Consider the following 18713-nt stretch of genomic DNA (forward strand, 5'->3'; position numbering starts at 1 on the left):
CTGAGCTCGATCAAGACTTTGACAGTTTGTGTTAGGTGACCCATAGTAGTTAAGGGACGAAGGTATAAAGTAAATCTTATTTGTATCCTGTTGTCAGGACTGGATGTAATCCTAAGGATGGATTGGCTGATTGCCAATCGTATACTAATTGATTGTGGGTAGAGATGTCTGATTTTTCCTGAGCAGCAGAATTACGTTGAGCTAACTTCTACCTATCAAGTAGAAACATCTTTGAGTGAAGGGGTCTCTTGTTATGTTCTTTTGGCCATTATGAATGCAGAGAATGAGCAAAATTTGCAGTCAATACCAGTAGTACGGGAATTCTCTGAGATCTTCCCAGAGGATATTCCTATTTACCTCCATATAGAGAGGTAGAGTTTGCTATAGAATTGATTCCTAGAGCTGAGCCAGTGTTTTTAGCACCTTACAAAATGGCGCCGAAAGAGTTAATGGAACTTAAGGAGCAGATTGAGGATCTAATGCGAAAATAGATGATTAGGCCGAGTGTATCGCCTTGGAGAGCACCAGTTCTCTTGGTGAAAAAGAGGACAGAAGTTCTAGATTATGTGTTGATTATTGCAAGCTGAATAAGTTGACAATTGATGATTTGATGGACCAGCTAAGAGGTGTTAAGGTATTCTCTAAGATTGATTTGAAGTCTGGGTACCATCACATCCGAGTGAAGGATGAAGATATTCCTAAGACTACTTTTCGCAATAAATATGGCCATTATGAGTATATAGTGATGCCCTTTGGAGTCACAAATGCTCCAGCTGTGTTTATGGACTACATGAATCAGATCTTTAGACCTTTCCTGGATCGGTTTGTGGTAGTCTTTATTGATGATATCTTGATTTATTCTAGTTTGTCAGAGGAACATGCAGAGCATTTGAGGACTATACTTAGTGTTTTGAGGGAGAAATAGTTGTATGCTAAATTGTCTAAGTGTGAGTTTTAGCTAGAGGAAGTGAAGTTCCTTGGCCATGTTATTTCAGCTAAGGGAATTGCAGTTGATCCTTTCAAAGTTGAAGCGGTGTTGCAGTGGGAAAGGCTGAAGACAGTCACAGAGATTCGTAGTTTTGTGGGCCTAGCAGATTACTACCGGAGATTTATAGAGGGATTTACGAAGATAGATACACAATTGACACGGTTAACTCACCGTGATTAACCCTTTGTATGGACTGAGAAAATGTGAACTAAGCTTTAATGAGTTGAAGCAAAGATTAATTTTCTCGCCGGTGTTGATTCTTCCTGATACTAGCCAGCCATTTGAGGTGTATTGTGATGCTTCACATCAGGGATATTAATGCAAGATAAGAGGGTGGTAGCTTATGCACCTCGCCAGTTGAGAACTCATGAGCGAAATTACGTGACCTATGACCTTGAGTTAGCTGCTGTAGTCTTTGCTCTGAAGGTGTGGTGACACTATCTTTATAGAGCTCAGTTTGATGTGTATAGTGATCACAAGAGTCTGAAGTATTTGTTTGATCAGCAAGAGTTAAATATGAGGTAAAGGCGTTGGATGAAATTCCTTAAGGATTATGATTTTCAGCTCTAATACCATCTAGGAAAAGCTAATGTGGTGGCTGATGCATTAAGTAGGAATGTGGTTCAGGCATTCTCCTTAAGGGTTAGTGAAACTCTTTTGGTAGAACAATTCCGAGACCTAAACTTATATGTGGACTTACACCTGAAAAGATTAGTTGCGGCCGGATTGTGATGACTAACAATTTCTTACAGGAAATTAAAGACAAACAACTGTGGGATCCTATATTATGTCGGATTGTATTTCTCTTAGGGACGGATAAGACAGAGGGTTTTAGTAGAGGAGTTAATGGTATTCTTAGATGCCAAGGTCGAGTTTGTGTCCCTGGAGTTGCTGAATTAAAGAGAGCAATTCTAGAAGAAGGACATAAGGGTAGTCTTAACATTCATCCTGGTGTTACCAGGATGTATCAAGATTTAAAGCAAATGTTTTGGTGGCCAAGCATGAAGCGAGAGATAACTGAGTTTGTTAAAACTTGTTTGACTTGCCAGAAGGCAAAGGCAGAGCATTAGAGTCCTCTAGGAGAGTTGCAGATGATGCAAATTCCGGAGTGAAAGTGGGACCATATGACTATGGATTTTGTGTCCCATCTACCTAGAACAGTTAAAAATCATGTAGGTCATATTTGATACGCTGACCAAGAGTGCGTATTTCTTGCCAATCAACATGACCTATAGCTTGGAGAAATTAGCAAAATTGTACATCAGAGAGATTATCAAGTTGCATGGAGTACCTTCTAGTATTATCTCTGATAGAGATCCTCGATTCACTTCTCAGTTTTGACAGAGTTTCCAAGAAGCTATGGACATGCAGTTGAGGTTGAGTTCTACATATCATCCACAGACAAATGGTCAATCTGAGTGTACTATTCAGACCTTAGAAGACTTGTTGAAGACTTGTATCATGGAGCAGAGGAGTAATTGAGAGGATATGCTTCCTTTGGTAGAATTCACTTATAATAATAGCTACCATTCGAGTATAGGCATGCACCATTTGAGGCTCTATATGGCAAAAGGTGTAGAACCCCTATCTGTTGGTTCCAAGATGGATTACATTTGATAGTTGGGCCTGAAATGATGTAAGAAATTAAGGAGAAAGTTGAACTTATTAGAGAAAAGCTGAGAGCTACTCAAAGTCGACAGAAGTCTTATGCTGACCGATGTAGAAGACCCTTATAATTTGAGGTTGATGATCATGTATTCCAGAGAGCGACACGCACTACAGGTGTGGGGCAAGCCTTAAGGGTCAAGAAGTTAATGCCTAAGTTCATAGGACCGTATCAGATATTACATCGCTGAGGATTAGTAGCCTATGAATTAGCATTACCACCTTAGTTGTCAGGATTACATAATGTTTTTCATGTGTCGCAGCTAAGGAAGTATGTTTCTGATCCGTCTCATGTAATCAAGCCTGATGTTGTGGAGATACGAGATGATTTGTCTATGGAGGTCTAGCTACTCGTATCGAGGACACTAAAGTTAAGGAGCTTAAAGGCAAGTCTATTCGATTAGTAAAGGTTGTTTGTGACCTAGTCACTAGTGATGCCACATGGGAGTTAAAGGAAAGAATGAGAGAGTTGTACCCTCATCTTTTCTCTGAGGGATGAAATTTTTTAGGACGAAAATTTATTTTCAAGGGGAGAATTGTCATGCCTGTAATATATTATTGAGAAAATCTGTAATATTTTGTACTCACTAAATGTTAATTGAATGATTATTTGGTATTGAAATAGATTTAGATGAAGTTTAAAAATAATAATAATAATAAATAAATAATGAATAGTGATTCTGGCGCGGACAGTAAGGTGGTGTGAACAGTGATTCCTGCATGAGTAATTCCAGCATGAACAATGCCAAATTTTATTTTATTTTTTGAAAATTTGCCTATAAATAGAGGGTCCTTGCACAAAATTTTCACTTCTTCATACTTCTCAAATGTTTCAAGGCCATATATCACCATTTTCTCTCATACTAAACTCTCATAAACTTAGATTGCTTTCTAGATCTATGATTTTGTGTCCGTTTTAAGGGATTTGAAGTAAGTTTCTCTAAGTTTGAAGTTAGATTCATCGTTCGTTTCTCTTCTCCTTCACTTTCTCATAGAAGTTCATGGTGTTCTTAGGAGAACTTCATTCTAAAGCCAAATATTCGATGAATCTTGCGTTAAAACAAGTAATATTCGGTAGATCTGGTGTGAATCACCGTTCTAAGGTAAAGGGAGCTTACTTTAGCCTATGAACTATGTTTTGAATGGTTAGATATGCTATTAAAGAATGGTTTGAGTCAGTTTTATTAGATCTCTTTGATAAAAGCTGAGGTATAAAGGATTTAATACTTGAAAGTTATTTTTCTACGCTATAACTGCTGATAACTGATTTAATAACATTGAGATTTGGCTGATTTATTATAAAATTGTGTTACCTGAGCTGTTGAAATGATTTTAGCCATGTTGCATCATGCTGAGATATATGTCTTGCATCATTATAGAGCCGAGTTACACATTTAGGTGGGTAGACGTGTAACGATAGAGCATGTTGAGTTATGCTATGTTTTGCTATCTGGATGGACCAGATCGGTTCCTTCTGGATTACTTAGGCTGTGAAATCAGTTGGAAAACATTTTCATGTTGTGCATTAGATGGGCTGAGAATGCATGGAGCTGTTGTTGTGAGTAATATTTTACTCTATATATTATTTTAGTTTATTTTTGTAAGCTCACCCTTACATTTCTGTCTCTGCTGTTGTGTGTGTGTGTACTGCGATGATCGTACGGTGGTACTTGAGGAGATTTAGCAGGGGTTGCATTTACTTCACCGGCTGAGGGGCCAGTGGAGAAGTGTTAGAAGGCTGAAATTGAGTAATTTTGCATTAAAGTTTTTTTCCTTATATTTTGAGACCTCATATAGAGGGAATTATGTAGTATAATTTTGTGTATTTTGAGTATTATGAACTAAATGAAATATTATGTTGTTCTGTTGGATATTTGTTATAAGGAACTTTGTTTTATTTTGAATGAGAAATGAAGTTTATACTTATAATTCCCCATTATTTATCTATCTTAAATAAGTAAGTGGTGTAGAAATAATGGTCTCAATTCCTTATAAAAAGGGGTTGTGACACTATCAAACTATTACAGGTCAGCTTTATCCAAGAAGTACAATACTCCACTTGGCTGGCTAATGTTGTCATGGTAAGAAAGGCAAATGGGAAGTGAAGGATGTGCACTGACTTCATTGATCTAAATAAAGCATGCCTCAAGGATGCTTACCCCCTCCCTAATATCGATGCTTTGGTTGATGGAGCTGCCGACCACAGAATGCTCAATTTTTTGGATGCATACTTTGGATATAACCAGATTTGAATGTACCTTCCAAATGAAGAGAAAACAGCCTTTATAACGGACTCGGCAAACCTTTGTTATAAAGTTATAATGCAGGGGCAACTTATCAAAGGTTGATGGATAAGATTTTTGCAGAACAAATAGGGAGGTGTATGGAAGTATATGTCAATGACATGGTAATTAAATCCATCTCTCTCGACAAACATGTTATCTATTTTAATGAAGTATTCATTGAAGCAAGACAGCATGGGATGCGGTTTAATCCTGAGAAATACACATTTGGAGTAGCCATTGGAAAATTCTTAGGATTCATGCTTTTAGAAAAAGGAATCCAAGCAAATCTAGACAAGTGTCAAGCTAGATTCTTGCCTATAATGGTAGAAAGATCTCGACCTTTCATTGATCTCCTCAAGAAATCCCAAAAATTCACATGGACGGACAAGTGTGAAGCAGCCTTCATCTAATACAAAAACATGTTTGCAGCTCCTTCCATCCTAACAAAGTCGAGGCCAGGGCAGGATATGATTATCTGTTTAGCCGTATCAGACAAGGCTATCAGTTTGGTCTTATTACACGAAGTACCTGAGCAAGTACCAGTATACTTTATTAGCCGAACGTTACAAGATGCCAAAACCCGATACCAATTAATAGAGAAAGCAGTTTTCGCACTGATTCACACAATCTGGCGACAAAGGCATTACTTCCAAAGTCATCGGATAGTGGTACGTACCGAGGTCTACTAATGACATGGGCGGTCAATTATCCCAATTTGATATCTGCTTTGAGACCTGAAGACCCCTTAAGGCTCAGGTACTTGTAGAATTTGTCAACGAATTCACCACCCAGATACAAAATGTTACCAACATGTGGAAGTGGCATGTAAACGAGTCATCAAATCTTCATGGCTGCGGAGCTGGAGTTATCTTAGAAGGACCAAACGCGGTGGTACTTGAACAGTCTATACGGTTCAGATTTAAAGCATTCAATAATCAATCACTGCTTGTTGGCCTCAGACTTGCGAAGGAAATTGGAGTTAGACGCATCACATGTTGCAGCGACTCCCAAGTTGTGGCCAAACAGATTAATGGTACGTATCAAATAAAGGATTCAGTCATGTTGCAATACTATCAAAAATTTAAGCAGATAGAAGGCGAGTTCGATAAAGTATGTGTTCAGTATACACCGAGAGCCCTGAATGAACAGGCTAATAAATTAGCCAAGTTGGCTAGTCATCGAAAGCTTAGGCAACTCCAGAGCATTATTCAAGAAGAAATTGATAAGCCTAATATTTTGGGGCAAGAATGTATGGAAGTGGGAGACACGCCTCAGAATTGGATGACCGCAATTGTTCAATATCTCGTTAGCAGCAAACTCCCAGGTGATCCGACTCAGGCTAAACAGATTAGAATGCAAGCGGCTAAATATACCTTTCTCGGCAGTGAGTTGTACAAAAGAGGGGTTTCAACCCCACTGTTAAAGTGTCTTAGTGAAGAACAAGCCAATTATGTGATGAAAGAGATTCATGAAGGTATTTGCAGTACCCACTCGAGGGGAAGAACGATGGCATCAAAGGTACTGAGAGCTTGATACTATTGACTAACACTCACTAGAGATTGTGAAAAATTCATCAAGAAATGCATTCCATGTCAACACCACGGACCACTCATGCATCAATATGCATTCCATGTTAACAACACGGACCACTCATGCATCAATCAGCCCTTCATCCCATATCCTCCCCATGGCCTTTCGCTGTATAGGGTATGGATCTGTTAGGACGATTTCCCATAGCTAGAGGCCAATGTAAATTCCTGATTGTGGCAGTCGATTATTTTACCAAGTGGATTGAAGCTAAACCACTTGCCTTGATTACCGCCAACAGTGTTCAAAAGTTTACTTGGAAAAATATCATCACACGTTTCAACATACCAAACACCCTAATTACGGACAACGGTCTTCAATTCACTGATCGCCATTTTAATAAATTTCTAGAGGGACTTCATATAAAGTATAGGGTCACTTCAGTAGAGCACCCTCAGAGTAACAGATAGGTCGAGGCAGCAAATAAGGTTATCCTCTACGAGTTAAAAAGATGATTGGGTTCCGCAAAGGGTGAGTGGGCTGATAAACTTCCGAAAATCCTTTGGGCGTATCGATGCATGCCTCATACAGCTACAAAAGAAACACCTTTTCGGTTAACCTATGTTACCGAAGCCATGGTCTCGGTCAAAATTGGTGAACCTTCTTTTTGGAGGCAATACTTCGATGAACACTCTAATGTTGAATCCCTGTCTATCAATTTAGACATATTAGACAAAATATGTGACCGAGCAACAATCATGATCGAAGTCAGTAGAAAGATAATGGCAAGGAAGTTCAATTCAAAGCTTAAACCAAGGCAATTTCAAGTTGGGGACTTAGTATGGAGAGCCACTAGAGATGCACGTCGAGACCGACGAGAGGGAAAACTCACCGCCAATTGGGACGGGCAGTTTCGGATTACCACTAATTTGGACAATGGCTCTTATAGGCTTGAAACCCTTGATGGCAACATTATACCCATGATATGGAATGTATCACACCTCAAGCATTATTTTAGTTAAAGCTTACTATGTAATTATAGTGCACTCTTTTCCTCACTCACGTTTTGTCCTCTTATAAGAACGTGAAAAAAAGTTTTCCTGAGAAGGTTTTTAATGAGGCACCTTCATCAATAAGATGTTTCTTACCACATTTTATTCTTCCATTTTCATTCTATACGCCTACTCGGTTAAGGTTGAAAAACATTTAATTCCCTCCTGAGTACGCCTACCCAGTTAAGGTTGAAAAACATTTAATTCCCTCCCGAGAACCCTACTCGGTCAAGGTTGAAACCGTTTAATTCCCTCAAAATACACCATTCGGTTAGAAATTGAATCGTTTAAAAGTATACTTCTTGATTAAAAATGAATTCATTTGATGATAACAATACTCTAACACTCATTACCTATGACAAAACATTTAGTTACCTTATAATTTAAGTTATTCACTAATCAGTCGAATAAAATTGATCATTTTTGTGTGACAACTGGTAACTCAATTCAAAAAGACAAGAACATGAATTTCAGTAATATTTTTAAGGCACAAAAACAATGTCGAAGTAAATACATAAAAAAGGGACTAACGGCCTAGGTATAAAAAGAACCCCCCCAGACTTTAAGGCCCCCTTTGGTCTCCATTGAAGGTAGTAGTCTTAGCCCGAAGATCACTGTTTTCATGCTTAGCTGAGACCCCTTTGACAGGATTTGACCGAGCTTGATGAGGAGCATATATGTCGGCTTCAACATTGTCTACCACCACGTCATAACTTAGAAACTTCCCATTATGCCTACAATAAAAACAAGAAGTGTCATATTTTAATATTTGTCAGTATATATTTTGACACTTATTTGATTCCTTTTCACATAGTTTGTAATTAGATTTCATGTAATTTATATTTTAATGTATTTAAGTCATGTCATTTAAATTTAACAACTTTACCCTTAATTTTGTTAAATAATAGAAGATATTTGATCCATTTTTCTTGTGTGAATTTTCTTAAGGGCAAAGGCTTGATGAGGTGTTCACATTTATAGCTTTATATTGTCTTCAACACACCCTTCATATGCCTTGTTTTGAGAGTTTTTACCATTTCTCATTGATAGAAATGATTTGAGCTTTTTTTTGCATGAATGTAATTTTGTATTTTGAGCTTTTCTGACCTCTATCAACTCTTTTGGCCATATCTTTTTCTACATATATTATTTTTGGCTAATTCATATATGGTTTACTGGATTTAGAGTCGTTTTCCAATTTTTATGATTTTTTTAAGATGAGACTGATTTGCTAAAGTCGCCTAGAATTCAAGTGTTGCTCAAGCGAGATAATTCTCGCTTGAGCAAAAAATGCAGAATTCAGAACAAATTTTTTGCTGGTTTTCTCGCTTGAGTGAGAATGGACCTCGCCTGAGCGAGAATTGACTCGCTTGAGCGAGAGTTTGAGCAAGAAATCGTGCAACAAACCTTGCTCTCGGGTTAGGTTTCACTTGAGCAAAAATTGGCTTGCTTGAGCGAGAATTCACTTATTGTCCTATAAAAACAGAAGATTCAGCTCAAAAATAGAGAGCCGGAGCGGGCTTTGAAGCCCTAGCACATCATTGACCCAATTTTGTAGTGCAGAGCAAGAGAAGCATGGGGAAGCAGCCATATCATCGAGGAACTAATTCATATCTCTTTCCCATGTATTTCCTTGTTGTTTCATATGCCATGAACGGCTAGAACTTTAGGGATTGGATGTAATCTTTATACTTTGAATGTTTTAGTATTTTTAATATATATTTGTTCATTTGTCATGAGTTGGGTGTGTTTATTTTGATATTAATGCTTGTTTTTACCCTACGGGGATTGATTCATGATTTCGAAATCCAGGGTGAGTTAGGAAACTACCTTAGAACCTAGTTGGGGTAAATACACGCAATAGGTTGAAACTCTAGGAATAGGTTTTAATCTATTGTATGCTATATAACTCTTGCTAGTAATACTAGATTATTTGTTGTTTAGGTTAGGAAGTGTCACTCAATAAGTATATCTTAGAATCTCAGATGAGAGGAATCCATCGAGTGAATATAATGAGAGTGCATCATAGAACTTTGGTATTTGTTCAATGTGTGTTAAAACCAAATATAAATAGGGTGATAGATGAAGTTCAAACCTCAATCTTATCATAGTAGTTTAATTTGCTTTTATTTGCATTTATTTTCTGTGAACCAAACTATCAAAAACCCAAAATATCACTTAGTTGTATATTTGTGAATATTTAGGTGTTTTTTATAATTTTAATTTAGATAACTGAAATTACTAGAGTATCAACATTCCCTGTGGACACGACAACCTTTTATACTACATTGAAAACTTGGTACACTTGCCAAATCCCTTAACATCTTCTTCATCATAGTTTGTTGCATGATCAAGGTCCTCCTCTTCATCATTTTGTTGTTACACAATAAAATCAAGATCCCTAACCATGCTAGCTTGTGCTATTGACTATAGATTTAGTGGTAATAATTTTTCAATCTGTCTAGTAAAGTGTTCAGAACATGAAGAAGCTACCTTATCATATGAGTTGTGTACATCATGGCAAGACACTTCAAAGGATGAGACTACATTAGATGCAAGAAGTAGTGGATCCAAAGCTAAACCTCTAAAGCTAAAAGGATTACCTAGGAGTTCGACAAATATTTCTATTGTGCGAGTTTCAACAAATAAGTTAAAATAATTGATCATGTGATCAATATACTTATCCTTTTGAGTTCGTCACCTTTTATATTAGATCTCATTTGGCCAAATATTAATTGACATCTTATAAAATATTTTTGATACTTACATGTTATTTTCCTTCTACTCCTCTAATATTCGACTTTATAACTGTAATAAACTAATTGATGGATATATAATTAACCAAGCTTAATTGTTAATACAAAATTTCTCATTTTGTTGTATTTATAATCTTACAATTATAATATACAATAACATAATTGTAACTCTCCATTATCTCATTATAATTTTCACACTTAATATCAAAATTTTTCTAACATGACAATGCAAAGTTGAGAGCTCTATATTTACAATTGAAAAGCATATTAAAGTTAAGTAAAATTTATTATAAAAGTTAATTATAATAAACTTTTTAAAATATTTTAACACATTTGAAAAGTAAATTATAATAATTTTAAAAAATTTATTATAATCAACTTATTTCTATAACAAACTTAATTGAGTAAATTTTTATAAAATTTTTTATAAAAAAAAATTATCATAAAAAATAAATAATTTTTTTTATTTTTTAAAAAGTTTTTTTATTTATATTTTAAAATTTTTTAAAAATAAATTATTTTAATTTGTAAAAAAAATATTTATTATCTATCTTAATTTTTCTCTTTTATAAAAATTTATCCAAAATTCAACCCTACAAAAGTTAAAAATCTAATTATAATTGACTTTCCGCAGGCAAATTTATTATAATATTGTAAATTAAAAAACAATTTATATTTTATAGCAAATCTGAAACAATTTCTCAATTTGGGGTTTTTTTGCCACGTGAATCAATTTTTTGCCATAACAGCTGGCGAAAGTAATTAATTTTTGAATTTTTTATACGAAATATGACTTCTTAGAACGGTTATTTTAAAACCGCTCTCATAACTCTATCTTAGAGAGCGATTCCTTATGAACCGCTCTCATAACACTATTTTAGAGAGCGGTTGAAATTTCAATATTAGAGAGCGGTTCAAATGGAACCGCTCTTAGAAGTACATAAATGGACGGCTGGAGAGATTTTGATACACGTGGCAACATCTGAGATGATTCGCGCTGCTACTGGCGAAAGTTTATTTTGCCCTGCAGTTAGCGAAACCGTTCAGGCATTGTAATTATATAAAACTAAATATAGTTTACTTGAGTTAAATAAAATTATATAAAACTAAAAATTGAGTTAAATAAAATAATTATATAAAACTAAATATAATAATTTATACTTAGTTTGATTGTAATAAATAATTTTTACACCTATAATGAAGTAAAATTTTAAAATTGTAAAATTTTAAATGCAGTAATCATAATTTATATGAAATGTATGTATAAAATTTGTATGTAAATAATAAAATTTTTTACTTTTAAAAATGTAATATTATTTATATGATTATAAACTAAATGTAATATATGTAAATTTAAATTAGAAAAATGAAAAAATAAAAATATAATTAAATTTTATGCTAGTAATTAGAGTTTTGTATTTATATAAAATTTATGTAGATTTAAATTAGAAATATAAAAAAATAAAAATATAATTTAATTTTATGCAGTAAGTAGAGTTTTGTATTTAAATAAAATTTGTATGTAAATAATAATATTTTTTACTTTAAAAAACGTAATAGTATTTATATAATTATAAATTAAATGTAATTTATGTAGATTTAAATTGGAAATATGAAAAAATTAAAATGTAATTTAATTTTATGCTAGTAATTAGAGTTTTGTATTTATATAAAATTTGTATGTAAAATTTATGTAGATTTGTATTTAGAATAATTAAAAATTTATATATCTTTAGTTATAATATGTATAGAATATAGGTTAGTATATTTAAAAAGAATTTATTTATTTAATTTTGTTTATATACACCTGATTTTTGCATTTATAATATATTGTAATGAATATAATATGATGTCATTACAATGTGATAATGATTTAGAAAATTTGTTTGACCTTTATAAAATATGTATTATTAATATGTTAGTAAAATATAAATTATTATTATTATTATTGAATGAAATTTTTTATTGTTGTATAAATGGCATCATCTTCACAACAAAGTAGGGTTATTAATCCCGGGACAGAAGATCCATCAAAACTAACATGACTTTTGAGAGCGGTTCAAATGGAACCGCTCTCTAATGTTGAAATTTCAGAGTAGTTCATAAAGAACCGCACTTTAAAATTACTACTTAGAGCGGTTCATAAGAAACCACTCTCTTAAATAGAGTTATGAGAGCGATTTTAACTAAGAAGTCATATTTCGTATAAAAAATTCAAAATTTAATTACTTTCGCCAATCGTATGGCGAAAAATTACAAAAAAATCCAGATTAAGAAATTATTTCAGATTTGCTATAAAATAATAAATTATTTTTTAATTTACAATATTATAATAAATTTGCCCTTTCCGCAAGACGTGAGGGTGCTAAAACATGAAATGAAATTATAATCAAAACTTGGAAAAGAACAAGTCTCAAATTAGTGTTATTCTTAACGATTCCAAATTGAGGCTTAGAAAAAATAAGCAAAGAACAAACAAATTGTTTGCAGTAATGAAATGTATCAAGATTGATTCTGTAATCTGTTGCACGACAAAACAAAGCACAACGAAATGAACACAAACACACATTCTTTCCGTTGTCAAGCAACGGATCTCCATTATCCTTTCCCAAGCTCCCACTTTCAATTCGTTTTCGTCATCACCATGTCCAAATTTTGAATAGCTTTTCTATTTTTTTCTTTGCTTCTTCTAAAGTGTCGCCAGAGATTGAGATAGTTACCTTATTCGACAGTGAAAGAGTAAAAAAAATCCAGAAAGACACGCGATTTCGAAAACGGAACGAGGACACTGCAAATGAGAATCTTCTCAAATAAATTTTTCGCCAATGCCTGCCGCAGCCTCGTAGGCGTAGGACTCGCCACCTCCATTTCCGCGGCCACCGTTGCTGCCTCCAATTCCGCCGTATCTTCTTCTTCTCCTTCTTCTCCTTCTTCTCCTCATTCTTCTTCTCCTTCTCCTTCTTCTTCTCCTTCTCCTTCTCATTCTTCTTCTTATTCCACCGCTACCTCCGCCGCGTCTTCTCCTTCTCATTCCGCCACCGTCACTTCCGCCTCTTCTTCCGATGCCGGCGATTATTCGTCCTTTTATTATTCTTCGTCCGATGGCGAAACGACAGAGCGCGAGCTTCTGAAAACGAGGCTCTGCATCATCGGAAGCGGTCCGGCGGCTCACACAGCCGCCATATACGCCGGACGCGCCGAGCTGAAGCCGGTACTCTTCGAAGGCTGGATGGCAAATGACGTCGCTCCCGGCGGTCAGCTTACCACCACCACCGACGTCGAGAACTTTCCGGGGTTCCCTGAAGGCATATTGGGCGGCGAGCTCATGGACCGCTGCCGCAAGCAGTCGCAGCGCTTCGGCGCTGAGATCGTCGAGGAGACCGTAACGAGTGTGGACTTCTCCCGACGGCCATTTTGGATTTTCACCGATTCCACCATCGTCGAGGCCGATTCCGTCATAGTAGCCACCGGCGCCGTCGCGAAACGTCTGAATTTCGACGGCGCTGGTGACGGCCCCAACGGGTTCTGGAACCGTGGGATATCGGCATGCGCCGTGTGTGATGGCGCTTTGCCGTTATTCCGGAATAGGCCGCTGGCGGTGATTGGTGGCGGCGATTCGGCAATGGAGGAAGCCACCTTTCTCACCAAATTTGGTTCCAAAGTGTATATAATTCATAGGAGGGATAAGTTTAGGGCTTCTAAGATTATGCAAGGGAAGGTGTTGAGTAATCCCAAAATTGAGGTGCTGTGGAATTCAGTGGTGGTTGGAGCTTATGGGGATGATAAGGGGAGGGTTCTTGGAGGGATTAAGGTGAAGAATGTGGTGACTGGGGTTGTGTCTGATTTGATGGTGTCTGGTTTGTTCTTTGCAGTTGGGCATGAGCCTGCTACACAGTTCTTGAATGGTCAACTTGAATTGGATTCTGATGGGTACATTGTGACTAAGCCAGGTACCACAAAGACCAATGTTGATGGAGTTTTTGCTGCTGGTGATGTTCAGGATAAGAAGTATAGGCAAGCTATTACGGCCGCTGGCACAGGTAATTCTTGTTTCCAAAACTTTATCTTTGAATAAATTTGATTGTTCTTAGCAGGTTTCATGATAGTTCTAGATTTATGTGATGTGATTCCTTGTTTTGAAACAGTATTCTCAATTTGATGGCCATGTTTTCTCCTTGTGTTCATTACACGTCATTTTTAATCAAATTGGATTATTTGAGTAGGTTTTGTCATAATTATATGTTCATATGATGCCTGGTTTTCAAACAACGTCTTGAAAGTCATGTTTTCTACACTTTCTCAATGTATTTTTCCTTTTTTATTTGGCAACGACATTTGGTAGAATCACTTGTTGTATATCTTTCAACGTACCTCTGATTGATCAATGTTCCACCATCTATCTATCTATCCATCTATCTAGTAATCCTAGTTTCCTGACTATTTATTACTTGTTAAAGAGAATCAATAGAAGCAGGCCATAGACTTTGGGTGTAAGATATAATCTTTATTGTAGCGTTTCATCTCAGTTATCAACTGTGTGATATGTATATGATGATAGCATTTATATCAATCATGTCCTATTAGAACTTAGAAATCATAGTGCTTCTAAATAAATTCCTTCTATTTTTCATTTCTGATTTGGGAGTTAGTTCTTCATATAGAAAGAATACAGAAAGAGAATTGGGGTTCAAGGCTCAAACTGGATTAGGTATTGATGTATGTTTGGTTAAGTTTGCTTTTCTATTATTTTTAGATTATAAAGAATAAGTTCATTAAGATGAAGAAAGAAAGTACAAGGAAATTGGGTTAAGGGATCTTCCATAGCAAAAAAGAAAATAACGAAAAATACCTTCCCAATCTCTGCATATCTGTTAGTGAAACCCTCTTAACAAGGTCATGAACTTTACCCCAAGTAAAGGTTAATCACCCAATTCTCTCTTCAATCAGCGGCCATGCCAAGAACCTCCTTAAAATAAGTGTTATGTTCCAACCAAATAGTGGAACGGATTATACATTACAATAAAATTTAGCATCTTTATTTCTACTAAAACTGCTAAAGTAGTAATCGAAGTTTGGTCCAAGGACCAAGGACGAAACCATCATTCACCCAATGGCCATGCAAAGTATTCCTACAACAGCAAAACAATGTAAGAATGGATGGATAGCCTTTTTTGAAAATGCAACTAGTCCCTGAATCGTACACATTAAGTTTAGTCAGGGACTAAGTGAGGTCAAAGTACTTAAACATATGTCATTTTGCCATTTTACTCATTCAAGCTAATTTTTAATTAGGGAATCTTAATTCTTCCAGTTAGGGATTTTATATTCCTATGTCAGTTTATTTTCTGTTTAATAGTTCCATTTGCAGGCCACTACACAAACTAATTCCTTAAAATAATAAATAACAAACATGACATGTTTGGTATGGGAATATCCCTATCCTAACAATGGTTAAACTTCCTACATGACAAAATTGAAATCCCTATATTAAAAACACTAATTGTTACACCCTAGTCAAATCATGTAAACTTTTCATCAGACACACAAAGGGAGAGAGAGAGAGAGAACGATTCCTCTATAAATCCTGAAAAACTTAGCTGATTTAGATGATTTAGTCTTCTTCCTTCCAGGTTTACTCCTAGACCGGAGGGGAATGCAATGTTCCATTTGTCTATGCGTGCAGTAGTGGAATCTCCATTGTGTGTGTGATGGTGAAAAACAAAAAGTTCTTCCTTAAATGCTTAATCATTAAGCTAATATAAACAATTTGCTTGTTTGCTTCCGAGTATTGAGCTTTCCCTTTGCTTTCCATGTGTTTGTCAGATCTTCCTTCTGTTTGAGTATGCAATACATGTTGTTCCTGCCTACATTCTTAAAACTGTTTTGATCTGGTTGATTTGGAATCCTTTTCTCCTTGGTTGCTATAAAGCGTTCATTCTTCTGTTGTATGTACATTCCCATTTTGATATCTTTTGCTGAAGCTTAACAATTTTGTGTCAGATAGGGTTGTGTTTTCTTTCATTTACAAGTAGATATTGGTTAGTTATTCAGTTTCTTCAAACCCATCTACGAGTGTATAGATTTAATGCTTTTGCAAGTTGCGGAATTCACTCCAAAATACACTATTGCTAACTATTATTAAAATTATGATGAGTTAGACCTAATGTAGATCTCAAAATTTTCATTTCACTACGGATCTATTGCTTCATTCCTTATCACTCTTTTGTTTGGAAAATGGGAATCAAATTAAGAGGTCTATTCTGGTTCAAATAGTAGAAGGGGACAAGTTATAGGAATTCAGAATCACCTAATAATTTTTCCTTGTATTTGAATTTTTTGAACTGGAAATAATTTAGTAGATCGTTACATAAAAATAAGGCTGTTCGTGGCTTTGGCGGTGTTTGTTGTTCATTGCACTTAAACATATAATATGCATACCTAATGCAATAAGAGTCAGATATATGCAGCAAAACAAAGCCTTATTCTCCCAAAGGATAATGGAAATCATATTATTGGTGCAGGGTGTATGGCAGCCTTGGAGGCAGAACATTACTTGCTAGGGAGTTCATAGGAGGGTAAGAGTGGTTGACTCGCCACGTTTTACCCGGAGCTCAGAAGATGCTTCATTAGATGCAATGTTCTTAATTCATGTAAGAAAGTGAAAAAAAAAAAAAAAAAACCGTTAGCATCTTTATCTGTACATTGATATTCATCATTTGATTGGAAAGCAAAGTAGACTGACTTTGTGATGAATATAATGGAAGCCGTAAAACTCACATAAACACGTTAATATGCGTCAGTTTGGTTACTTTAATATGAGTTTTCTTGAGATTTTCTCTCTCTCATTCTCTTATACTTTTTTATGATTCTAACTTTTTTTTTTTAAATATTAATTTTTTAAGTGAATTTTTTTAAAAAAATTATAAAAAATAAAAATATTAATTTTAAAATTATAAATTTTTAGAGAAAAAAAATATTTATTTTTTTATTTTTTGTAAAAATAAAAAATATAATATTATTATTTATATTATTAAATCTTTCATCATTTTTTATTATCTTTTTCTCTCAATATTAAATGTGCGATAAAAGAAGGGTTTAACTTTTTCTTTTTTTTCTTCTTTTTTCTCCTTCAAACTCTTCTCTTTTTTTTCCTTTCAAACTTCTAAATAAAGACTAAGTATGTCAACATTTTAAAAGAAAACTTCTTTGTATTCTCTATTTTAAAAATAAAAGAAATTATTATTATTATTATTATTAAAGAAACTAAAGAAACCAACACATTTTTTATTAATTTTTTTTAATACAAAACTTTTATTATCAAGTGAAATTTTATAAAGATGCATTAAATCATATGTATTTTAATCCTTTTTGGTACATCTTACATAAATTAAATTTTTTTTTATTTGACAATACATTATCAATATTTTTCATAATTTTATAAATAAATATCAAATACAAATTTAATTAATTTATATATTATAAATTATAGATTTTATTCTACCACTTAATGACAACTTATATACTATTTCTTTTCATGGACAATGACTTCATCACAATTTAGGTCTATATAACTCATATTTCATTAAATTCTTAAATTATTGTTAATTTTTAAATTCTCCTTTTCTGTTAATAATTTTTTAGGGATTAAAATTTAAATTAATTAATTTTAATTTTAATTTTAATAATAAAATTTTATTTTTCATCTTATATTTTAATTTATATTTTGAAATTTTTATTATTTTAGATTTACTTCTTTTTCTAACAATTTATATTTTAATTAAATTAAAAAATGTACAATACACGAAACATTAAATAATTAATTAATTATATAAAACATAACCAAAAGGAGAGTTTTGGCACAGTGGATATTAAATCCATAATACACATATATCCATAGAATTAAATCCATAAATATTAGCGTGATAATGTAAGCAGTTTTTTTTTTTTTAAATGTTTCTAAGAACACATGTTAAGAAGTTAAAATTAATTTTTTTAATTAAAATAAAATATTTATTATTTCAAAATCATAAAAATATTTAATGTATACTTTGTTTACAGTAATTTAAAATATTTAATAAAGTAAATTTTATGCTTTTCAACGTGTTCTCTTAAAAAAACCGGTAATATAAATGTCTTTCCTATATAAAATGAGTCTTAATATTACACAAATCTACACAAAATAAAAAAGCATGCAATGATGTCATGACAAGCTCAACCGATGTTTAGATTCACATCGACTAACCTAGCAACTCATGTCCAATGCAAAAACTACAATAAAGTGTGTTGAATAAAACTAAAACGCAACCATACGAGACAAACACGCACTCATAAGAACCTTTTTACATGACTCAACCTAATTATTAGAAAAACTTTTAAAAGCAAATTTGATATGCCCATTTTATTTAATTCATAGAAACAAAATTTAAAACCAATTTCGTGT

General features: G+C 34.0%; 1 protein-coding gene across 1 annotated transcript; it reads left to right on the forward strand.

The window, feature by feature from the left end:
* The first annotated feature begins 12982 nt into the window (after positions 1-12982).
* Positions 12983-16932, forward strand: LOC113858850 (thioredoxin reductase NTRB-like). The gene is made up of 2 exons (XM_027491625.1): positions 12983-14313; positions 16795-16932. The coding sequence occupies exons 1-2, from the start codon at positions 13068-13070 to the stop codon at positions 16842-16844; spliced, it is 1296 nt and encodes a 431-aa protein (XP_027347426.1). The 5' UTR covers positions 12983-13067; the 3' UTR covers positions 16845-16932.
* Positions 16933-18713: the final 1781 nt, after the last annotated feature.

Source organism: Abrus precatorius, unplaced genomic scaffold (genome assembly GCF_003935025.1).
Source record: "Abrus precatorius isolate BTA unplaced genomic scaffold, Abrus_2018 Scaffold2, whole genome shotgun sequence".
NCBI classification, from domain to species: domain Eukaryota; kingdom Viridiplantae; phylum Streptophyta; class Magnoliopsida; order Fabales; family Fabaceae; genus Abrus; species Abrus precatorius.